Source organism: Python bivittatus, unplaced genomic scaffold (genome assembly GCF_059951505.1).
Source record: "Python bivittatus isolate LINGU-HERP-01145 unplaced genomic scaffold, Pbiv_v1 ctg000850_np1212, whole genome shotgun sequence".
Lineage (NCBI taxonomy): Eukaryota > Metazoa > Chordata > Lepidosauria > Squamata > Pythonidae > Python > Python bivittatus.
Window position 1 is genome coordinate 28,679,779 of NW_028277112.1, and position 26,409 is coordinate 28,706,187.

General features: G+C 36.4%; 1 protein-coding gene across 3 annotated transcripts in view; it reads left to right on the forward strand.

Annotated features, from left to right (window-relative positions):
* Nucleotides 1–6,463: 6,463 nt before the first annotated feature.
* The window catches only part of ADAMTS19 (ADAM metallopeptidase with thrombospondin type 1 motif 19), a 109,988-nt gene continuing 90,042 nt past the window's right edge, over nucleotides 6,464–26,409 (forward strand). The window contains exons 1-2 of one of the 3 annotated variants that reach the window (XR_003086542.2): nucleotides 6,464–7,106; nucleotides 9,570–10,159. Coding sequence is in view for 2 of the 3 variants with exons in the window: in XM_007422289.3 (XP_007422351.1) it covers nucleotides 7,022–7,106; nucleotides 9,570–10,159 (675 nt within the window). In the remaining variant the exon portion in view is untranslated. Of the gene's footprint in view, nucleotides 7,107–8,789; nucleotides 8,896–9,569; nucleotides 10,160–26,409 lie in introns of those variants that run through there. The other 2 variants (XM_007422289.3, XM_088129837.1) reach the window with 2 other exon arrangements.

Sequence of the window (26,409 nt, forward strand, 5' to 3'; positions counted from 1 at the left end):
ATGATGTTGATAGAAATTAAAATCTTTCAGGTAATTGCTATCTTGCAGTGGAGTCTGCTAACATGCAATCACCTTGTCTCATTCAATGTTGCAGGAAGCTGTTCCTCTCTTTGTAACATCCAGTGTTTTCTTGCCACCTCTTTTATATTTATGCAGCTGATTTACGGATGTTTTATTGGGGCCTCAATGTTGTCTTTTTTTGTTTTTGGGGTGAGGAGTTGATAATTGTTTTGTGCTTTTATTCATGACCACTGCCCAGAGTTCCTTTTGGTAGATGGGTGGCCACCTAAATTTGTTTAAAAAATAAAACAAAATATTCTTTCCCCCCCAGAAAAATGGAAGAAGGAGGTGGAATAACTTGATAATGCCTTCTGATGGGCAGGATTTGGATATATCTTGCACCTATCTGTGAGAAAAGGCTTATTTACTTTTTTCCCCCAATGGAAATCATTTCAGGAAAAATATGATCTCTTCATCACCTACAATCAGACTGTAACAGAGAATACAGAACTAATTCTTAGTAATCTTGTTTATGATGGTGGACAAATTTATTGTGATGCAACAAACGTATAAAAAAAAGCATAATTGTCTCTATGTTTATTAGACAATAACTGATTACCACACTATTTGCTTCCAGGAAAAGCACCGTTATGCAGAGTGCAGAAAGAAGCAAGAAATGGTAGGTCTAAGAAACAAAAGACATGAAGTAAATAAAAGGACACTTGATAGAACTAATTTACACCAACACCATTTTCTGTAGCTCTTCGGTAGAGTGTGGAGTAGGGAAAAAGTGCTTTGAATCTAGCATGGACATGCTTGCTGTATGTTGGCAGCACTTGAGAGAAGTCCCTTCCTTAAAGAACTACCAAAAGCTACAATGAATGCACCCATCCCAGACCTGAAGCACTTTTTCTGAATACTGTATATCTCTATTCTTCATAGCTTTCTATCTCTGCAAACCATTCTTGCTTCTTCAGCATCCATATACAACTTCATACCTAGCTTTATATTTCTTCAAACATTTGATCCCTGAATGTATGTCAGTACACTGTATTGGTCTATTAGCTGATGTGGTGTAGGCCTGCTAGATAGTCTCTGTTAGAGATACTGTTTTATTTGCCTAAAATAATGTGAGTATGCTTGGGATAAAAATGAGTGTTGGTTGCAACTGGCTAAAATGTGCCCCAACTCATTAGTACTCTCCTAAGGCTGGTAATCTATTCTATATTTCTCTATCTTTCCAAAAAGCAGTTAGTTGAAAACCTCAATTAATGAAAGCCATGATGGAAGGTAGATGTCAAAATCTATAGTCCTACCTGGACCTTAAATAATCATTTTGCAGAACTAGACATTTGCTGAAATTAACTAAAATATGCAGAAGTATCTTTAAGACTAGCAAGAGGAACGGTCCAACAGTCTGGTCAAACTAAACTAAGGAAGAGCTTTATGGTTTTTAAGATGAATAGCTTGGCTCATGGTAAGAATAGTCAAAAATCCATCACTCACAGATACTTGGCTATACAATTGGAACCTGAAGGTCTTATAAAAGAAAACATACACTGCATCTAAGTTCTACAGATATAGTGTAAAAATGATGTACTTTTAAAAGCGTGTTTTTTTTAAAATGTGTATCTGCCACCCGCAAAGACCTAGATTAACTTCACAGTATGACTTTGGTTCTGTGTTATTTACAGAGAGAATATCCCACTGTGTTATTTAAACTCCACTGCATAAGCCTTGAAGTCTTGTAAATAAGCTCTCAGTGATTTTTAACACTGCATACTTACTGTGCAGGACTATCCTATGCTTTGGATATGAAACATTAAACTTTTAACAACTTTGACAGCTACTTTACTATTTCTGAGCAAACTTCACTAAATAAAACATTTAGCAAACTTCACTAAATAAAACATTTTGAAGTACAATTGAAAGATACATTTTGGATAAGCACTTCATTAATAGCAGTACAGCATTAGAGCCTTAAATGAGTTAATTCATAATGAAGATTAACTATTCAGATTGAAAGGGATCTTTTCTGAATGAAGAAATATTTCTACCTTCAAAAGAGTAATGGATGTGCTCTATTCATATATGATCAACTTCTTAAAAAGTTCCACTTGAATTTTACATGGTCTATTTGTTTTCAAGGTTTTCTAGAAACTAGAATACAAGTGCTTCTGTTTCTAATTTGAGCAGACATATGATATGCTTCCCTAAAGTAGCAAGCAAAATTCAAGCAGGCAAAATTTCTTCTGTTATTTTTCCATAAATCTTGAAGGTGTGATGTAAGTGTACCTTAAATAGTAACTCAAAAGGTGAAGCCCAGCCTTTTATAGAGCATTAGGTAGAGTAGTTAACAACTTACACAAAATGAGAAAATATTAAATTAACTGAACTGTACCCTTTTTAAGGAACCTTCTACATTCTGGCACTATATTGCCACTGTTAGGAACCATGGATTGGGCCCTAGGGATCTCTTGTTATTCATCATGCCTGGGTTGACACAACATGCTAGATTATAATCTGGTTTGGTTTTGGCTTGGCCTGACATGTGAATTCAGCCATCATGGGTTGTAAACATGGTTTATGGCATGAGTATGTATGCATGTGTGTGTGTATGTGAAGCAGACCAGTGTAGCTTGTTCAACACAACATGGTTAAAAGAAATCATAGTGTTGAGTGATGTCATTGGCTGTGTCAGTGAACTATTCTGATGAATTTAGACATGGTTAATGTGTCTGTCGCATTTTTTATGAATGTACTGAGAATAGTACATTTACAAGATAGAGTCTGTACCTCATCTTCCTTTTAACTTTATCTGTTTATACTTTGTCTATGTGAATATTTTTTCTTTTATCTTTTACACATTTTAAATTTATATTTGCCTAAAATGGTGTAAGCTAGCTCAACTGATGAATATGCATTGGAAAGAGAGCATAGATATTGCAATACAAATAAAGAAATAAAATAATTCTTACACCTGACTGGTGTTTCACATTATTTGCGACATTTTTTGTGGGGGGGGGATGCCTTCAAGCCATTGTTGACTTCTGGCAACTGCCTAGACTAGTCCCTGCAGTTTTCTTGGCAAGATTTTAGAAGTGGTTTGCCATTGCCTCCTTCCTGGGGCTTAAAGAGTGGTCATCCAATTGGCTTTGTGCCTAAGGTGGAACTAGAACTCATGGTTTCTAGCCGAGTGCCTTAACCACTACACCAAACTGGCTCTCTGTGTGTCACATTTAGTAGGTCATTAAAAATTTGCCAACCTTGTGATGGCGGAATCAAAGGTTTGCTTCGGTTGTAGTTACCACAAACGTCATTGATTTGTAAATGCTTAAATGTGCAGCTAATGAGGTTTCTATCCACCATCTTATTTCACCATATTGGCATTCCATGGAAATGGTCTGGATTGAATATGGTATGAAGAATATTTTATCCTCCCTGACAACTATAGTCAAAGGCCAGAGGGACACTATTGCAATTAGATTTAGACACTAACTATTTCTGATGTAAAATGTATCCGGGGACAACAATGTGCATAGAAAGGTTGCTGCCAAAATTTCTGGAAGGAGCGCTGTGTGCTGTGAGAAATATGTTTGCATGCAGAGCTCCTGTCAATAACTTTAGCAGCTCTGGAAACATTCGGCAATAGCTTAAAATCACCAGAGGATAATTTCCTGCAGGGCATGTGTGAACCAGCCCAAATTCAGAGCCTAGTGTTATCAACAACACATTCTACCTTAGCTGCTTATTCAAAAGCACATCAAGGTACAGAAAGCAGGGGAGCTTAGTTGATTCAACATGTAGCAAAGTTAAGCATGATGTCATTATCATCTTTAGAAAGCTTTGAACTGGAAATGTGGAGCTTAGTCACACAAAGGGGATAAAAAGCACTCCTGCTTTTGTTGTGAACCTCAGATAGATTACCTCTCAATGTAAGTTTTGTTTATATATTAAGCCTGTTAACAAGAGTGTTTGCAAGCTATGGTAAAAATTAAGATGCGGACCATAGCAGTGGGATCATTTCTTATATCCATGATTAAAAATTGATAAAAGAGTGACTCTTTCTAATACAGGCTTATAGTGCAATTCTATACTGACCCATTTCTTCATAAACATATTTAACTGATTTCATTGGCTCTTACTTCCTGGTAAGTAAGTTTAGGATTAGAGTTTCATGAAGATTGGCGTAGATGTCATATTCTTTCCAATTATTTTTTCATGCTTCCTGTTGCTATAGAACTTTAAATCTACTGCTCAACTCTTTCTAAAGTTAGGAACAGTAGCTTAAATATTTTACTTCTATATACATTTGGATATAAGATTTCACAGAATAAACCCCATTGAATAAGCATGCATTGGATTATCCTGTGTGATAACTATACATATTATTATTGTGTTATGGCCCTTAAGAAAGCAAAATTCTTGTTTTAATCTCCCATGTTATTTGCAAAAGTATAGTTTGCTTGCTTTGAAAGATCAAAGTTTGAATTCTACCAGAGGAAATGTGTTATAATTTTTCATTAATGATTGATTATTAAGGATTACTGTACTTGATATAATACATCTTTTTCATATATTTTAATTGTTCATTGAAAATAGAGATCAGAAGCTAACTTTTAAGCAATATAGTTCTATATTGTGAATTTACTTTTTAATTAGGAACAAGTTTGCTTAAATATCAACTTCTTTATACTTACTATTTAGATAACTATTAATTGAGGAAAGGCTCTTTTTTCTCCATTTAAATTTAGTCAGCTATGTTTGTCCCTGAGAATCAGTTTTTTATGTATTAAGTTAACCAGAACAAAGAAGGCTATTTCCTTTCTCTTCCTTCCTTCCTGATGTATAAAACTAATGGTTTCACTGAGGTCAGGGTTGGACAAGAAATAAATATACCGCCCACTTTTAATAATTAAATGTTAATCTACATATCCCTGGGTTCTCAAACTTCGCAGGTTTGCATGGGCAAAGCAGGCACCAAAGCCTGAGTGAAGCCTGACACCAATCAAGTTTTGTCTATGGAAGCATTATTAGATTTTTTAAAAATGTTATGACCTTCCTCTCTAATTTGATCACAATCCCCCCTCCTGTCAGGTCATGATCAATAATTTGAGAATTTGAATTGTTGGACTGAGAACATCCAGGTTATGGTCCACCCAAACCATGGGAATTCATGTGGGCCATTCACTCTCTCTAAACCTAACTACTGGACAGTTTTTGTTAAGGGAACAAACTGGAAGCAGGAGCACAGGGTATCTTGTCTTGAGCCACTGGAGAAAAAAATGGGATAGAAATTCACTCCAATAAATATCAAATATTAAACCACTCACACATGATAAAGGCTTGCTTATGAATGCTGACAACTGCCGGAATAAAACATTTTGGGATTGTTACAGTTTCGGTGCAATTGTAAATTTATATATTGAATGGTCTGTGGGGTTTTATGTTTTATTGAATCTAAACAGAACTGGGACTGGACAAACTGGCCTTGTGAATGACATACTACATCTGAAAAAATAAACAGATTTATCAGGACAAAGAGGGTCTCTGCTGAGGCCAGGGCAAAAATCTTGTTATCTATCAGAACATGTATATTCACATGTAGCCTACCTACAAATTTATTCTTTTGAAGTATGATGTTGAGGCCTAATGACAGGTACATAAGATTTTCTAATGCACATTTGTCTAATGAACAAATGTATTGAGATTAGTACTGTATAGTGTTGAGAATTTATAACGCTAAGGAAGACTGATTGGTTTGGGATTGCTCAGTTCTGCATTTTTAAATTTTCATTCATATTTACATTTATTCCACATATGCTATATTATGTAATCATGCATATATTTTCATTTTCCTGTAAACAATATGCAATACAGAGCTAACACCAATGTTGTTCTTTGCATATTAGCAATATAAATGAGTATACATTTCATATATTTCATATATTGCTTATAGAAGACTGTGACTGGGCATCAACAGTTATGGTGATTTTTTAACCTATAGAAGGTATATCCTGCAGAAGGATTATGTTGCATTTATAAGTGTATGCCTGAGATGGAGAACACATTCCAAGGTGCCTTGCGAGAAAACTGGATTTGTGCAAACATGACAGGTAACAGTACGTCTCACAGCACGTGTGGTGAAGTACAAATGTAGTTCTGGGTGACTGACGTCCTAAAACACATTTTTGCTAATTCCTCTTTCATTCTCGCCCGTTCTGTTCAGGCTCACGGGACGTAACTTCCGTCCTTGGCCTTCTCAACTGGACCACTTCAGGTCCAGACTTCGTCCACGCTCTTCCTCCAATACCTACCTGCGCCTCAGGCCGTCGAACCTAGGGAAGGAGAAGGGGAAAGAAGAGAGAGGTATGCAAATAGAAAGGCCAGAGCAGCCAATCAGGAGCGAGCGGCAGGAGTTTGGGGAGCCCGCTCGTTCTCTTTTAGTCTTCCTCCGCCCACTTCCCACCCAGGGAGAGCTCCTCGCCGCGCGCCCACCGTCCGCTGCCGGGGTTGGGGGTGTGCGCGCGGGGTGCCAACACCTCTCCGCTGCCGCTGCGCGTGGTGCTCCCTCTCTCTCCGCTCCGCGCCCGGCTTCTCCTCCAAAACAAGTCGCGCTTTTTCCTCGCGCACGGTTCCTTGGGCTTCCTTCAGCCAGTCTGCCCTCTTCGGTTGACCTCTGCTGGCATGGCTGCCGCCTGACTCGGCCCCCTGAGGTGGCTTCCCTCGGCGGGGCTTCAGCTTTCGCTCTTCACCCGCGTCTCCCGGGAGCCGGAGCGAGAGGCTTGGGCTTGTGCCACTGCGGAGCTGCCCTTGCTGCTGCTGCTGCTGCTAAGAGGCTGTGGAGCCCGCTATTTTCTCTCCTCTCCTCCCACCAACTGAGGGAAGAGGCGGCTTTGTAGGCTCCGCGTCGGTGTGAGCAGCTTTTTTCTCCGTTTTGCAAAGTTCCTCAAGAAAGCGCTAAAAAGCCGCCAGGAGAGAAGGGGGTGCTTTGATCGCTCCCCCGCCCCCCGCGGCGTGGATGGAGAAGAAAAGGGAAACGCGACTGAACCACCTTTGCTGCATCTTTTATCAGCTGTGTTTCCTGTCAAATGGGATCACTTCAGGTACGTTCATGCTTCCGTTGGAATGATGTCTGCTTAGTAAACAGAACCTCTTTCCTTTCTCCTGAGATTTCTGACTAGGAGTGATTGCCAGAGCCTTGCACAATGTAAGGAACCACAGTGACATAAAGGGTGTGTATAGAGGTGTATCATTATTGGTACATAGGAGTAGAGGGTCTTCAAGAAATACTGTACCCATTTCAGTGCACTATTATAGAATGATATCTACCTATTCATCTATTAAGTATGTTTAGGCTTAGGTGTCTGGAAATTGGCCCGTAATTTTAAATGTATACAGCTAGGGGACGATATAATGAATGAGGAACCCTGCAGATGCTCAGAAACAATTTGCCAGCCACCTTGAGAGTGTTCTGATATTGAACAGTAAACTTTCTCTTTAACTTCTTTTGACTGCCGAAGTATTCTCTAGGATCAAACAACATATAGCATCTTGGTTTGACATGATTTACAGGGATATGTCTCCATATATTCATTTCTCCAGAGTGTAATCAGGCTCAGTAACTTCTTATTCCACTAGAATGATCTACTTCTTCCACATCTGTGTAAGGATTTCTATGAAGTTTTGGTTCTCATACACTCTGAAAAATGCCCATTAAAGATTAAAAACATGTGAGATTGGAAATACATAGGATCTGCATTTTGGTATATTGATCAGATTAATTTCTTTCTGTTTTTCAATCAGATGTCTTCTTATTTGCCTTTGCTGGAGAAACAGAACATACATTCTTTTGAGGCAACATTCTCTGTTTTAATTTTTAGCAGGACTAAGGTCAAATGTTAATAAAGAGTGTTATTTTTAAGGACTGTTTTCTTCCATGACCAATACCAGATGATGAAATGCAAGAGAATAATTTTTCTACCTCTGTATCTTTATGTAGTGTACTCAAACCTTCATCTGGTTATTTCAGAATCCTTTAAGTTAATTCTTATGCACTTCATATAATTATGAAACATCAAAGATTTGAACACAGAACAATTTTCTTATTGTACACAAATCCACATTTTAGAGAAGTTCCAGGGACAGAGGTCACTAAATATTTTTGTACAGAATGTATAACAAATTAATGTTCTGAATTATAAATGTATAATTTATAACCCATTTTATAATATGAAATTGCCATCTACAAATGTATTTATAATATTTGATGCTTCAGAGTCTCTACAGTCATTCATATTCTTACTGAATTCTTATGGGTTAGTCTATGAAATATATAAATATAGAAATGGGACATATAGCAAAATATTATAGTATATTCTCAGGTTACCCCAGTAGCATGCAGGAAACTGAGGGGTTTTTTTACCCGTAATTCTAATCTAGGTAGGATGCTTGTTTTGATTTATAGGAGTTTGAATAAATCAGTTTTCCCTACCCTCTCACTCCTTTCCCTGCCATCAGGGCATCTTAACTTTTTATTATCTCTAGAAGCTCATATAGGTGCTTGGCAAATGTTTTTGTTGTCTCTGCCTTAAGTTACAGACTTATGCACTCCCTTGAAAATGTAGAAAGAACTACTGGGGGTGGGGAGAAAACTTATTTTGCATTCAGCCACTTAAACTCATAACAGCTATCCTCATGCTGGAGATGCTTAGATTGAGAGAAAGGCACTGGAGAGATTTGGATTGACTAGCTAGTTGGAACTTCTGACAGCCTTTCCCAATCTAGTGGGGATTGTGGCCTGTAATTCTCAGCCAGCAACATAATTTAGAGGACATCAGATTGGGAAAGGCCACTGTTCATCACCATATTATATGACTAGACTTATTGAAATCGGTAAGATGAGATACCTGCCTTTTAATTCAGTTAGAAGCTGTGGACACTCTTTAATCTTTATTGATTTTTAAAAGCATCCCTTTGTATTGAAACAGGGATAAATTGTATAAATAAGTAAATACAAACTTTAACACAATGTTGAATTAAAATAAATATATAAAGAAATTAAATAGGAGATAAGCACACTAGTCTTCAGCCTGTATTTTGTATGTATGTGTGTACATATATAGTTTTTAACTGTCGGTTTTTAATTGCTATGTCAGATGTTCTCAGGGTTCTCAGAGCTGAATATCTAGAAAAAATAGTATATGCAAATATTATTTATTTATTTATGTATATCAATTTATATGGCCGCCCATCTCACCAATCTGACTCTGGGCAGCTAACAAGAATTAAAATACAATATAAATAAAATATATGCACAAAAAATAGCATTCCCAGACAGCTAACAGGAAGTGGCTCCCAAAAAACACCAAGTAACTATTTCTCTGAGTGGATGGGAAAACTGATTTTATGTTGGTAATAACAGTATTGATCAATACTGATGTGTCACTTTGATGTATCAAAATTAGGCTTGATGTATCATAAATTTGGCATCCATATTTATGGCAACTCTTACAGTTGGGGAGTGATTTAATGTATGTGTAAATTTCAGTCTATGTAAATTCTTGCAGGTCTGCAACCTCTGGGAGATTTTGAAGAGTGGGAGATTGTTTACCCAGCCCTGTGGAGTAGGAGCCAGCAGGAACCCACTGGAGGTAGTGGTGCAGGAGGCAGCTGCAGCATTGATGGAAACTGTGGGAACAGCAGCAGCAATATTAATGCTACCTCTGCAGCCACTCAGGGAGTGGGCAATTCTCGTGAAGTCCGCTCAGTTTCTTCCTCATTTGACAAGCAGCAGCAACAGCAGCCAGTTCCGGAAACTTCAGAGGATGAATATGAATCTCAGGAGTTCTATCACTGGTCTCCACTTCCTCAGGGATCTAATGGTACTTCTCAGCAACCGTCTCTTCCACCTGTATCATCTCTAGAAGATGAGGATGAGATGTTGCTGAGAATACCAGCTTTTGCTCAGGAGCTCTATCTGCTGCTTAAGAGGGACAGTCGCTTCTTAGCACCAAGTTTTGCAGTGGAGGAACGACTATTGAATGAAAGGAGTGCCCCAAATTTGGTCCACACACAAACAGAGAGATCATGTTACTATAGTGGGTCTGTGCTACATTATCCTGGCTCCTTTGCTTCCTTCAGCACTTGTGGTGGTTTGGTGAGTATTTTTTTTTCCTTCATCTGTATTTTATCTGCTTTTTGCAGTAAAATTTACTTCCAACTATTATTGTCCCATCTCTGGTCATCTTCCTAATATTTCCTTGTTGTTATTTCATTTCTTATTTAATTTAATTCTTCTTTGCCCTTTTCTTTTTCAGTATTCAAAAGCTTTATCACCACTAAAATAAGTAAAGTAAATCAACTCATTTTAAATTTAAGCCATATTTTTATAATTGTCAGTTTCATTTACACAATTATTAGCATACAGAAGTTCTAGATTTGAGCCTCATCCATTTCAATGAAAAAAGCAGTATTAAATAAACATTTGTTAGTTTTGTGCCTTCAAGTCAGTGCTGACTCCTGGTGACTGCCTGGACAAGTCCCTGCAGTTTTCTTGGCAATGTTTTCAGAAGTGGGTTGTCATTGCCGTTTTCTTAGGGCTGAGAGAGAGTGACTGGCCCAAAGTCACACAGCTGGTTTTGTGCCGAAGGTGGGGCTAGAACTCACAGTCTCCTAGTTACTAGCCTGGTGCCTTAACCACTACAGCAAACTGGCTGTCATCAGATAAACATATCTAGTAGTTGTCTTGTGAGTCTTTATTGTCTGTGGATGTTTATTGTTCATATACTTTTTAAGTTCAGGTTTATATTCACTTTACAATATGAATTTTTAAATTTATTTTCCATCAATTCTATCTGTCACTGAAAAAGAACTAAATGGGACTTTCAGTCTGATCCTATGCATAAGAATATTTTAAATTTTCTGATCAAACTTTCTTGGACAACCTTACCCAACCTGCTTCTTTCCAGATATCTTAGATTTACAGTTATTACAAACTATATCACTCATAGGCTGAGAAAGTCTTGTCTAAGACACTGTATTTCTAGGTGTCTTTTGAAGCTCTCAGTCAGGGCATAAAGGGGGATGACCAGTTCCTTTAGTTTGTATCTGGTATCTGATGTTCAAACTTGGCCTCATAGATCGTCCAGTAACTTCCACTGTATAGCAAAGGTTAACTTGTTTTCAGCTTGATGGCATGGTTACAGTTGTTTAGAACTATGTGGCCTGGAATTTACAGAAGTGGCTTGTTGTCCCAGTAGTTGCATTTTAGAAGGTCACATGGCCATTGCATTGTACATCTAAAGGACTCTTGAGTTACATCAATGCAGATACCAGCCACATGGAGATAAATGTGCATCTCAGCTTTCCCCAACTTGGTGTCCTCCAACCTTGTTAAACTGCAACAATGCTGTGGGGACTACAGGAGCCATAATTTAATACTTCTGGAGGGCACCAGTGTTGGGGAAACTGATTTGTATGAATATGACCTCAGAAAATCCATCCTGAGAAAGTATTTGCATGAGAAGCAGTTATTGTTGGTAATTCTGATTTTTTTTCTGAAGGCAGGGAAGTATACTGCTTGAGCAATGCACACATCAAGTTTCTTTATATTTTTCTTATATTTTAGTTGTATCCATTATTGAGGAGTAGTGGCACTCCTTTTTGTTTGTATAGCCTCTTAAACTTAGGAGTCACAATGATCTAAGTGCTCTTTTTCTCTAAGTCACCTTTCTTTAGTTTCAGATTACCTTTTCAGTACATGTCATAAACTAGTGCAATGTAAAGACACTATATTGTATAAGCCAGTTATTCATTATTCAATAATTAATTCTTACCCTTTAGATATAAATGCTGAATTAGATGTAATAAATAATGTGTACCATATTCTCTCAGCTTCTGTTCTTTCTTCTTTTAATAATTTGCAGTCTTGGGATACTACAATTGAGGTTAAGAATGTAGGCTGGGAATGTTTAACCTTTCCATCAGCGCCTGTTTTTCACATCAAATTTGCTCTTATGTTATTAGAAAAGTAACTTACGGGGGTTTTATGAGGGGGATGGTTGCGAAGGTAAGAGTTAACTGTGCTATATTGAAACCTTTAAATTAAGATGGATGGTTTTGATTTGTTAACACTAAAGTTTCTGGTTTGGGTATAATGAGAAGCTGTTATTAAAGCTTCCTGTCTTCTAATGATCAACTGGAGTGGGAGTGGGAAGCTCATCAATATGAAGCACTTGCATGTAACACTAAACTGTTTTTTATATATAAGGCAAGATACTGTGTGGCTCTGTGACCACTCTCATGTGCTCTGAAGCCCTGGTTTTGGTGCTGGCAGACATTTTTAATATGATTTCAGCAGATTTAAGGGGAAATCAGAATTAGACCCAATGACAACAGCAGAGGTTCCTTTCCTGAACAAACTGTAAAGGTGAGTAGATAGAATGGATAGAACCCTAGAAACTGGAGTAATGCAAAATTATGGATTGATTTAAAAGAAAGTAGTTATTGTTTCTATTTAGTTTTATTAATGTAAAGCCATATAGAATAAGGATGTTGCTGACAGTGGCTTTGAGCCTGAAGTGAGCCAATGGCGTTTAAAATGAACGTTTCCTGCTCCTTGTGGTTGGCTGGATGTAATCTGTAGAACAGAACTACAACTATGAAGACATCATTGGCTTGTATTTCAGAATCAGGTTTCTCCTGAAGAACACTGAACACAGCTTGCCAATGTTTTGTGGGAACTGAGTTATTTCAGTTTATTCTTACTAAATCTTGTGGAATTGCCAAATTTGATAAAGTTTATAAAGAAAATCAGATAAAAAATGTTGAGTTTGAACCTGTGGTTTAATTTTGTTGTTTGGATTTATACTGTTTAGTTTGGGAAAGATATTCTAATATCATTTTAAACCTGTGGGATGCAATTTATAATTTGAGTATATCTGTAAATGGGGGCTTTTTTCAGGTTTTCTAGAATATGGATACAGTGCAATAAAAGCCCAAAATGCCTTATGCTTTGTTCTAATTTGTTAGATTTTATATTAGCATGTGTACAAAGTTTATAAGTTTAAGCGTTTTCCCCCCAAATAGGGTGAATCTATCTATCTATCTATCTATCTATCTATCTATCTATCTATCTATCTATCTATCTATCTATCTTCTATAATGGATGACAAATTCTTCTTGGTCAGGAACTACAGTTTAGCTGTGATAGCACTGGAAAGTGGATTTTTTTTTTTTTCACTTAGCTTGAGAGCTTTTAAATGTTAGGGAGGGTTGTGTTTGCTTCACAGAATCCTTTCACTAACATTCCCCTTAAAGTTTTCTTCAATGTTAAGTGAAAATTGCATCATCAAGAGATTACATTTTGTTGCTAAATGACATCAAGATGATCTTGGGTTGCTGTAGGAGCTGCAAATGGAATGCTGCTACATATTTCCCACAAATTGCAGTTTGCCCACATGTGTTAAAGAAAAAATACATTGGACAATTTTTATATATCATCACTTTTTTGTTGTTGCTGCTGCTTATGATGTAATAGAGATCCACATGGGGAGTTGTTGTATTTGTACAATACTACAAAGTGATAGTAATTAAATTAAAGTAATTTAATGTCTTGAGTTTGCTTTTATCTTGAGTTTTTTCCTCCCACAAACGAGATGGATAAATTCCAAGTTCTCTTAAATATGTTTAGGTATAGCATATGTTATTGTCAATTGTGTCTATAGATGGTCAGAACATACATTCTCACTTAGTTTAAGAATACATTTTTTATTAAAATAGATAATGAATATAAAATATTGTACATTAATCAACCGAATTGAAGAAATTGTTTTAAAAATAAACAAACATCATCTTTGGCTATAAAAGAGGGTTAAATAAATATGTAATATGATTAATGTAACTACTGTTATTCATGGATTATAAAAAGGTGAAATTGTTTCACTGTCCAACATTAGTAATTCTTTAAAGGAATTGTTTTTTCTTAGGATAGTAAATATTGCCATATAACTTTCATAAAACCTTTTGCAGTTGTAAAAATTCCAAGGCAAAACTTTGTTCATTAAGGTCATGGATATTGCATGAGCTATCTTTTTTACTGAAAGGCCACAGAGTTCAAAAGGCTTTTCTTTGTTTACTTTAATTTATCACTTGTTTAAGTTCAGATAGATATGTTTAGACAGGCGCTACTAGATTTACCTCCAGAAGGGTAGGTACATGGACTTCAATAGAAATATCAAATGGAAACAGAAACAGATTTATCTTACCTCTAAGTTCAGGGAATACCTTTGAGGATCTAAAGTGACAGAGATGTAAACTATTGCTTACTGAGAGTTGAATTGATTTAATGTAAGTCCTAGCATTATCATTAAATATATAAAACACAATACATAAAGTTACATTTCCATTTGTCATCATTAATTTCAGTTTATGTATGAGTAATACATAATTACATACATAGAACCAGTTTCTAAGTACAGTGACACAAGAAGTAGACAAGCTTACAAGATTGCAATACAAAAAGAGGAATAAAAATGAAATGAGGAAAGATACAACAGGAAGAAAGAAATAAAATTTGGCTGGAAAAGTTTTGATAAAAATTAATGGTTTTTCATTTAATGCTCAGGCACATGATGAGCATTGGCTGTAACATGTCTAGCTCAAAGAGCATAGGCTAGAGCATATATTTTTCTTGCTATAACAATTTTTCCATCGTTTCTATGTTCAGAGAGACAGCAAGAGCAGAGACCAAAATAGTGGATATATCTTTTTTGCTTTAAAAGATGTATAAAACAAACAAGCTCAATAAAATACCATTTTGAATTATGAGCCATGAAAGCATATACAATAATAGCTTTTGTAAAATGCCACACAACTGTTCATTGCTTTATTTGTGAGCATTCAGCACAGCTACACCTTAAAAGAGGTCAAGTAAGAATGTGGAAAAAAGTGAGAGAAACTGAGCAAGAATATGTATGTATGCATGCATGCATGCATGCATGGAAGAAGGAATCAGTGATTGCTGAAGGAGGAAGAGGAAAAACTTAGTCAAGGCAAGATATGAGGTAAATTAAGCAAGTAGCAACAATTCAAAATAGAAACGAGGTTGCACATGTGAACTAGAAAAAAAAATACAATAGAATAATTAAGATTAAAGCCTATAGACATACTGCTTACAGACTAGTTATTTGCAGGATAACCAATGTTATATAAAGTGTAGAAAAGAAGTAAGAAGTCCTAAGCAAAAGAAATTAAAAAATATCAGATAAGAGAAAAGAAAAGGAGACTAGACTAAATATAATTCACAAGCACATTGACTATACAGCTCTATACCATTATATTCTTGTGAACCATCCTTCCTTTTATGACATCCATACACATAAACATACATATATTGCTTTTTCTTCTTTATCACCTCTCATTTTTTGAAGAGCTCATCAGCTTAATCCAACTACAGTCTGCATTGTCTTTTCTTTCTACTCTTCTTTAATGTATTTGCTTTGAAATTCAGTTCTCATTCATTCTTTGTATATGACCAACCATCTCAGCATATTTATTTTATATCGATAACTACTTTTGTTTTCAATCCACATTTGTTCATCAGGCATTCATTCTTAACTAACTTTATTATTGCTTTACCATACAGCTATTTCTTAATTAAACCATTCCTACTGAATCACCTTACTTTTATATTTGTTTTGACATAACCAACTCATGCTTCCATATAAAAAAGTATGCAGAAGCATGGTCTCATACACAGCCACTTGTCCTTGTTTCAACAAATATTCATTCTTTGCAACAAACCACACATACTATCCATTACCTTTTAACAGCATTTGCACATCTTAAAATATGTTTATCCATTTTCCCATCTCTAGTAAATATTTAGTAAAACACTTATGATTTCCTTTTTACCATTTGTATTAGACACTAATGTAGTGTCCAATGTTATAATATTCATTTCAGTTCTACTCTTAAGCATATCACTGGCCTTCTCATACAGATCTCTAAAACTTTCCTTCAGCAATTCCTTATGTCTATTTCATCCATGTTATTTCATCACTTTTATTTTTAACTTCATTCACTCTCTGGAGGCTTCTTGTTTAGTCCTTTTTTCTTACTTCCAAAGCATTTTTGTCTCCATCAGAATTTCTCTACAATTTATCTGTCTCATTTAATCTTAACCATTGCTTTCTCTGTATTCTTTGAAACTGTCTTTTTTCCATATATGCACATTATACAGTATCCTTTTCTTGTACTTTACTTCAACAATAATTCTTTTATATACATTTTCTAATCCATAGTCTATTTCACTTCATCAATCTACCAAACATTCTTTTTCATAGTTCCCATTAGTGTAATTCATATGCTACTGGAACACTCTATAATTCTTTACACTCTTTTCCAAACAGCTTCTACATCATTATATTCATTTTTAGACATTCTGTTTGAGATTAATCAATCTTCTACTAATTTTTTTGGTAGAAGACTGTACTTTCTCTTCCAACAGAGATTCTATTTTCATTCTAGGTTTTTTCAAGACTTTCCATGTTTTTTCCCAAATTCCATTACTGATACTATCAAAGAATGGTCTCTCGCACATTTATAACCTTTCAACACTCTTGTATTCTTCACTAATTCTCCTAATATTTCATAATAAACAATTATATAAATCATGTTTTTAGGTTCATTCCTTTTCCATATGAACACATGTATAGACTTATCTTAAACCAGATATTCCAACCAAATATTCACCAGTCACTATTCTCATTTATTCCTGGGCTTCTGAGTGGTCCAGTTACTTCTTTTCACCTAGGTCATTAACAGAATAGTTTTTCTCTGGATAACCTTCATTCAGGCTGTTGCACCTTTTTCACCACAAATTCATCCTGGCTTCTTCCATTATCATCAATGACTGGACATGCAACTATCACTAGTCTAAAAATTACTACTTTCATATGCACCCACAATAATCTAGGTGACACTTGCTTATATTTTCTGGCATACATTTTAAATTTTGCATTCATAGTTATCTTACATTTTCATTTCCATGCATATATTTGTAAACTGCACTCTACAAGGTCAGATCTCCTTTATTCAGATCTATTACATCCTCCCCCTTTCTCTTAGTGTATGAACATGCAGCATAATTATTTTTCTTTGATTCATTTCATTCATTAAGTCATGTCATTCTTCATTTACCATTTATTTCTTTTGATGAGGTTTTTGGATCTAGGAAAATTATCAGACATTCAGCACATAAAAACCTTGCCATTTTTTCTTCTTTTATTTGTAATGTAAGCAAGATAAGCATTTTTTTCAGCATTGCATTTCTTTCAGCAATGCATAACTTCAGTATTGCAGAAATGCAGTGCTGCGTTTAGGATAACCACTGTTTGTTCCCCTCATTCTCCTATCTTTCTGCAGCTTTTCAATAAGTGAGCAATATGTAGCCCGTTCAAACATTTCAAAGTTAACTAATTTTTTCTACTGTGATAGCTATTTCTACACCCTCTTCTCATTTCAGAGTTAAGTAGGGCATTAAGTATACTTCGTTGGAAGTTTTTCTGACAGGCAGAATATTGTCTTCCTCAGTCTTCCCCTGGAACATGATATCTCAGTGCAGATGATGTCTCTCCACTTCCATCTCTAATGCCCCAGAAGTCTTATTCTGGGCTGCCTTAGAACAAACAAGCTTTCAGCAACTTTAAAGCTTCCTAGTCCAACATGATTCATATGCCATCTCTTCTGAACACTCCAAGTCTTAATTAATTCTTCTCTTCCTGCCAGCATATCAGCCCATATCAACTTTTCACTTTATCCTTGTGTGAACTATTGTGAAGAAGCATGAACACTCTCATATCTTTCCCAGCTAATTTATCAGCGTGTCAAAACAGAATATATATATCTGGGTGATCCTATGACAGGATGACATACAGCTGCTGCATTTGGTCACATTTTTCTTACATTCCAAGTCATAGTTTTTAATATGCCAGTGGTGATCACCAGATGGATTCATAGACATTAAGCTCTGCTGCCCATCATGGTTTTTATATAATTCTTTGGTAAGCTAAAGTGTAAACTAGGTTATCAGCCTTACTTGTACCTGTGCAATTTTCCTTACAATGGTAAAAGCAGTACCAATTTAGTTTGGGCACATTTTAGCCAATATGCCACATGCACAGCCAAATCCTAAGTTTTTATTATATATTTCATTTATATTTCAAATTTGGTCACTGCCCATCTCACGAGGAAGTGCTTCTAGGCAGTTTACAATAAAAACAACAAATAAATGTTAATTAAAATACAATAAAAATAGTATAAAAATGCAGTACAAATACAATAAAAACCAGATATATACATGGCCAAAGGCCCTCCTGGCCACGACTGCCACTTGCTCTTTGAGCAGGAGTCATGAGTCCAGGAGAACCCCCACATTATGCACCGGGTCTGTCTGGGGTAGTGCAACCCCACCCAGAATCAAAGATGGTAAATTTCCGGATACAGAGGAGTCCCCAACCTACAGCCACTCCGTCTTACCAGGGTTCAGCTGAAGCCTGTTGTCCCCTATCCAGGCCCACATAGCCTCCAAGCACCATGAAAGGGTAGTCATAGCATCACTCAAATCGCCTGGGATGGAGATGTGTAGTTGGGTATCTGCATGTTGATGATACCTCATCCCATGGTGGCGGATGATCTCATCCAGTGGTTTCATGTAGACGTTAAAAATGAGTGGAAAAAGTACCGAACCCTGCAGCACCCCACAAAGCAGGGGCCACGAGCTGGACCTCTCCAACCATACTCATGATGTTCTGTGCAAACTAAAATCTCTAGTTTAAAGACTACTTTACAAATTAATGTACTGTTGCCCACATCCCACCAACAAAGAGATATATACAGTGTGTTGGATCTCTCTTAGAAGAGAGAATTAAAGTCTATTTGACATACAAGTACTAAAACATACTCAAAAACAAATGTGTTAAACTAAATTCTTTAAGTATTTTATTTGTGCCTTTGAGTCAGTTTTGACTATGGGCATCAATGTGGACAAGTCCATCAAGTTTTCTTGGCAGCATTTTTCATGTTTACTTTCTAGGGCTGAGAGAGTGACTGGCCCTAAGTCACCCAGCTGGCTTTGTGCTTAAGACAGAACTAAAATTCATTGTCTCCCATTTTTAGCTCAGTGCCTTTAATTGCTACACCAAACTGGTTTTCTAGTTTAATATTACATGTACTTAATAGTTTTTATTAACAAGATATGAATTATGTATTAAATGTTGAGACAGTGCAAGAGTATTATTTGAAGAAAATAAATGAGGTTCAGTATCTGTATAAGACATGTTCTGACCTTATGTTAATTTCACTCACAATCCTGTTATTTTCTCCCATTTCTTTATTTTTTGAAAAAAAAAAGATTTTAACAAAATTAAATGTTATTATCACTGTGCAAATCATTTGATGGGCTTCTACATTTACCTGGCTAACCTGGTCTATGCAGAGAAGCAGTCCCTCCCCCCCTCCAAAAAGATTAATTTGTTTGCAGCAGTTTGTTAGCATAATTATGGAAGACATTTTGATGTTACAGTATTTAGAATTTGAGAAAAGAAATGGGTCACAGTCCTTCAATCTCATCAATATTTCTTGTACACAGTATTATAGATTCCACTATGGGAAAATGTACCTGTAAGACTATTTTAAAGCTCATTACCAGTATTCCTAAGGTAAGCTGTTAGATATGATTTACATTTGAGGGAAATGTAAAACAGGCAGGAACACATTATGTATTTGGCTGAAGTTGGGATTTTGTTTCAGTTTTGTATGGGTGTATGGGATTTTATTCACATTTATTTGTTAATTTAATATGTCACATCTACTCTAGAGCTTATGCTATAGTTTTATTATGGTTCTTCAGGTTTTTGTTAATTATGCCATCAGATTTTGGCAATATGGCCCGTGAGCTCTGGAGGCTATAAAAATGGGGTTTAGAAGCTTGTGATTGTTGACAATTATGAAAAGAGAGGCTTTTCTTTTTGTGGGGAGAGAATTTTAACCTGCTTTTTCATGATAACATAAATTATTCAGTAAATTTCACGTTGCAGGACTACATGTCTCTAATTTCCATATTAATTATCTTTTGTTGGGCAAAATGACCAACAGCTAGAGTTGGAATATTTCTTGTTGTAGTATCTGAAATCTTTCAGAACATGTTAAATAAATGCTTTTTTACATTCTGTATTATGGTTATAATTTTTGCATTTTTAAAAAATGTGATGAAGAAAATGCTACGCATTACACAAACTGCAATAATGTGATGTGTGTGGAGCAGCAGCGGGATATTGAATGTTTCCCACAGATGTCTGCTATAGCTCCTGCTTTACCAATTGCATCTTAAGAAGATTAGTATATATCTTCTATAAGTCCGCCTTTGTGTTCAAGCTGTATCCTGTTATTTGATCTCTACATTTTCAATATGCAGACTGTTTGTAGGAGAATAAATTGCTCTTTGATGCTGTAAGTTGCTACTGGATGTTCCTAGGAGGTGTGAAGGAAGTCTCTGCTTGTCTGGATTTGTTAAGGTATCCTTAGCACAGCAACAGGTTGATCAAAGAAAGAGACTTCTTTGGAAGACATACCATGACTTTTTCTCTGTATAAACAGGTTGTGACTTTATATTTATACTTTGGAGGAATGAAGATAATGAGCCTGGAATAGTTCCAGTGATAAAATGGAATATGATGTTTAGAATTCATGCTAATTTCAGGATTTGTTTTCTTTTAAATTTTTATATATGTGCTCAGATGGTGGCAGCATTTCCCCAAGATTTTGAACAGTTATTAAAATAGGTTAACAATTTATTTTTTGATGTCATATCCAAATTATACCTGCATAGAGATAAAGTAATTGCTCTGTAAATTATTCTGTGACAGTGGATTTTTTCCCTTTCTTAATGAATTATTGTCCAACCTATCAAAATCTAAAGTCTCATTCCATAATTAATTTGGAAATCAAACGAATATTCAAGTTATTAGGAACTTACTTTAAATTAAATACAGAACTGATTGTTTCATATGAATGGCTTGAAAACTTTTGATGAATAAGAAAGCCATTTAATGAACATTTAGGCAGAAGCACAGTGTCAGAGGTCCCAGAGTTGTATGTGGCATCTGAAAACTTGCTGTATGATTCTTAGAGCCCCTCCAGTAATTGCCACCAAACTGCAGTTTTTGATATGAAGGATTGGTAAATTATTCTTTACATATGTTATATATTTATATGTAATTTAATTAAATTTATTGAACTAAAATTAATCTTAAGCTTAATTAAATCAAAATTTATCTTCTCCCTGCTTATTTTTTGGGAATATGGCGTCCAAGAGGCCACTCAAATACAAAATATAGTACTCAAACTGAAATCTTGCATCTTTACATCTGATTATTTCACATCTTGCAGGTTCCACATAGCAAATTCAGAAGCGTGTTATGTCTTTTCACCTTTTAAAGTCTGTCCATAACATGACTTTAACACAAAATAACACTTTTTATTTAGCATTTGTACTGATGAAACATTGGGAGGAAATCTTTTATGCAATGGTTAGCAACTAGGCATTTTCAGTTATAAAATAATGTAGAAATCAGCCTTTTTTAATTTACAAAATTGTTGATTAAAGTTCTTTCCCAAAATAGCTGTAGGATAAGTGTATAAATGACACATATTTCTCAGTCTTTAAGTTGCTGATGCCTCATCTCTTTAATTATTGTTTGAAAAAAATATATGTTTGGACACATTTTGGGGGGGTTCACCAATCCTTAAGTCACAATTTATTTTTCGAATGCACTTAATATCTAAAAACATGTAGAAATGTGCCCTGAGCAACTTCTTAAGTGACTTCATATTTAAAATGTGATGGTCTTCCAACAATTTGTTTAATTATCTCAGCTGTGCTGCTTTGGATTCTTACCAGATCTTCAACCTAAAATTAGGTCAAGTCAGGCTAAGACTGCTTGAGTGAAACCAAGATCTGGACTACAGCTAGTGAACAAATGGTTCCCTGCTTGTAAGTTGCAGCAATGGAACAAAAAGTGTGCTTGTTTCTAATGTTGAACATTCATTTGTTAATCATCTCTTAGCCCAAGAACTGCTGATTTATTATTGCCATGACATAAAATAGGCACTGTTTGTGATAAGTTTATTATTTAACTGACTTTCGGAACATTGATGTAATCACTACAGAACTGCCATGAAGTTATCTGGTTTTTTGCCTCAGGAAATTTTAAAAGCAAGTGAAACAATTCCCTTGACAAAAACAATATATTGGGCAAGCTGTGTTCTTTATTTTGGTGTTGGCTTTTACAGCTGTTTTCTGGACTTTTTTTTTTTTTTTGGTGCTGTTCAGTCGTTATATAGGATTTATTCCTACCAGTCAAAAGTTCGGATGGTTGTATATTCAGACCTGACAAATACATATTTTCTCTCCTATCCGTTGAGTCAGAATTCTCTATTTCTTGGTCAGTTAAATGGGTTCTGGCTGAATTACTTTTAGTTCTGCTAGAATGCATCTCATTCATGTGAATGGCGCTGATCCTCTGTGGAACAATTATATAGACATGGTGAGTTTTATGAAAATATGGAGGCATATGTCAGAAAAATATTGTGAATACTAAAGATAACTTCCTCAGCCATATCCAGCTACTTCTTCTCTTCTTTCTTTGCCAGTCTTGCTTGCGGGCAAATGGCATGAAAGGCAAGTAAATGCGTTCTCTTGTGGAATTTTAAAGGCATGAATGTCACTTTAATGTTGCAATTTGGTACCAGAAACACTTGGTTATACAGTAATTAATGTTACTACATTCTATTAATGTGGAGGGCTTTATGAGGAAAGTCATTGATTTTCATTAGTGTATGAAAATGAATTTGACCCCAGTTGCATAGAGCAGAAGTCTGTGGATTGGATTATTTTGCAGGTAAAAAGCCATTTTTTTCTTAATGACAGACTTCAAAAAAACTGCTCTGTGTAGAGGCTACAGTGAGGAGAAATAATTAGAGACAGTTGTAATCCTTTACTCTCTTTGGTTTGGCAGCACCTCTGTGGGGTTTTGGTTTTTGCCCCTGTAGTGAATGTGAGAAATTCCACTTTGGGGGCCTAGATTCTGAAAGGGTTAAATTGGCAGTATATAGTTTTTTTCTTGGAGTAAAGGGGCTGGTGGCATTCTACTTGTTTCTCTCAACCCACAAAGGGACAATTTTGGAGAACACCTCATGGGAAGCAAAGGGGGGAGGGGGCAAAACCATCTCATCCTGTGTATCTGTGTGTATGCTTCATTACACATTACAAGATTGCAGTGGTGGTTGCATTAGATTGTCGGAAACAGGGACTTGGACAATGAAGACAAGCCTGAATGAATTAGTGGGCCATTTTTTGTTGTTGTTTGCAGATTTCTTGAATCAAGTAATTATTTTCTTGAAGCTGATCTTTTTAACCTGATCTTTTTCCCTGCTGACCCCTGATTTTAAGAAGGGGGAAACAAAGGATCACAGATCTGTATCCTTTTTTTAAAAAAAAATCTTTCTCAAAAATGATGAAGAATCAGGGTAAGCTAGGACTATGGTAAAAAATATACTGCTAAGTAGAAGGAAAATTACAATTCTTCAAAGAGAGACAAAGGAGTCACATGTTACCCCCATCCTGTGCTGCCAATTTACTTTTCACCCCCCAGTTTCAGTTATAAATTTTTAACTGAAGTAAAACAAAGTAAGTTGCAGAAAAACATTTGCACAAGAGCTGAGTTTTCAAACCAAAAGAGTCAGAAAAGACAATCACAGGTCCAGGAAGATCCAAGAGTAGTCAGTTTCCAGTCCGCAGTTCAGCCAGATAATCCAATATACTTTGCCTCACAGAGCTGATCAAACAGACTTTTTTTAAAGCTCAGTCAGCACAACTCATATGCTGACTCACACTTCTTTCTTGGAAGTTGACAGCTTAATTTTTGTTGCTCTACTCTTCATAGTTTGTGATGTGTTGAAGGTCTCAGGAGCTTTCCTAGTTGAGGCTCTGGCTCAACTGATCCAGCCTGAACCTGTTTGCTTAAGTGCCTCTTCTACCAAGGTACTCTCTTCTGTTCATTTCTCCAGGAGAGGCAGAAACTTTGTCTGCCAGGGTCTTCAGCTTCTGAATCTGAAGCATTCAACTGATCCCTAACACCTGCCAGGGAAAAGCACCAAGATCCAGTTGCAATTGCCTGATAGCTACTGAAAGAAGGGGAATGCCACTTGCCTCCCCCAGTAATAGGGAGGATTTCTCCAGAGTTATTAATGGCAGCAGATCTAGTTGGCTTTCTCCCAGTAGTAATGGGGAGGATGTAGTGCAGCTGTAGGAGAAGAGTTTGGGGACCACTTTTGGGAAACAGGGGCCCAATACACACACTTTATGTGTGGATGTGCCTCATTGTATCCTCCAGTGGTGGTGCAACTGTATATTCAAAAGAATGTATTACAGAATGTATTGTTGTGGTTCAGTCGTTAAGTCGTGTCCGACTCTTTGTGACCCCATGAACCATATCGCGCCAGGCCTTCCTGTCCTTCACTGCCTCCCTGAGTTTGCTCAGTTTCATGCTCATTGCTTCGGTAATGCTATCTAACCATCTCATCCTCTGCCATCCTCTTCTCCTTCTGCCTTCAATCTTTCCCAGGGTCAGGATCTTTTCCAAAGAGTCCTCTCTTCGCATTAAGTGACCAAAGTAACTGAGCTTGAGCTTCATTATCAAACAGAATGTATTACAGTTGTCAATAGAACTAACTAGATTCGTCTATGAAGTCACCAGCAGTTGAGTTCAACATGATACCCAACTTTATTCTTTCCCCTTGCTCAGTGTTTCACTTCTTACTTTGTTCACTCTCCTTGAAAACTATTGTGCTCTGTGATAAAATGAACGGAAAATTTTATCTGTTGATATTAAATCATGCATGTTTGAACTGTTTGTAAGTTCATGTTGCAAATAAGGATGAATCTATGACTTTTTTTCTTATCTATCCTTTTCTGAATTCTATTCTTATTTGTGTTAGTTTGCGAAGTTTTTAAAAGGTCTGTGTGAAAATACACACATTTTCATGTACATTTCTGCTATTATACACATTTTTGTATTAGGTTTGGTAATATATACATTTTTGCAATCAGTTTGTCCTAATACTAATTTGTGTACATTTTTAATGCATATAAACCTTTTTGTTCATGCAAAATATTCTGTTCTCTCTCTCTCTCTCTGATTGCCAAACTGTTTAGTATTTGCAATTATAAGTTATTGATAGTAAAATATGCAGATTATTTGTTTCTTAGAATATATACAACAGAATAGCTGTTAGAGCTATGTACTGCCATTCAGCAGGTCAGTTCACAAAATGCCTATCAGAGCCTATCTCTGTGATTGAGGGTCATGGGAAGAGACCCTGTAGGAAGAGAAAATGAATGTAATTTTTTTCATTGAATTAAAAGCAAGAGATTTTTGTTGTTAGTAGGTTCTCTCTTGAGTCTTAAGAGCACTGTATTTAGAAAATAAATCCAATTTCTTATGTATATGAAACAGTGTACATATAGTCAATTAAAAAAATTACTTCAGATAACTGTTATATCTCTTCTGTAAAAATAATACTTACTGAATCAACAACTAAAATTTCTATTATTATATCCTACATTTCTGTATTTAAAGACACCATCTTAATTTTTGCTGGGTACAACATAACTTTAATGCACATTTCCTCAGAAGCATGAAGTTTTATAAAACTTCCTTGTTATTTACAGGTAGTCCTTGACTTATGACTACAACTGGGACCAGAATTTCCATCGCTAAGCAATACAGTCATAAAGTGAGATGTCATGTGACCACATCACTTAGTGACCGCAATTCTGACAATTCTCCTTGCTGTTGTTAAGCGAATTTCACCGGTCATTAGCTGAGGACCCACCCCAATCCAAGCCATTCCAGGTTTGGTCCCTCCCAGCCCTGAGCCTCAGTAAGATAACGGACTGCTTCTAACTCCCCCGCACCTATCTGCCCCCCCATCTTTGCCCTTTTGGTCTCCCTACACCCTGCCTTGTGGGGCAGCAAGCAGCCCCAGAATCGCATGGGACTGCAAAAAGCCCCTGAGCTGCAGCACAGCATGAATCTGCAGCCCCCCCAGCCCAGCCACGTGAAGCAGACCCAGGAAGCTGCAGCTGCCCCAGCCACCCCAAGCCACCCCAGGAAGCATTCATTCACCCAGCTGCCAGTTACCCAGCTCCCAGTTACCTACATCGACCTTTCGTCTTTTGCACCCAGCCCCTGCGGCCGAAGCAGAAGCACCTCACTGCCTTTGCTGTCTCCTTTTGGGATCCAGCTTCTCCGGCAAACTTTTCCTACACATGGCTCCCTGAGCCTT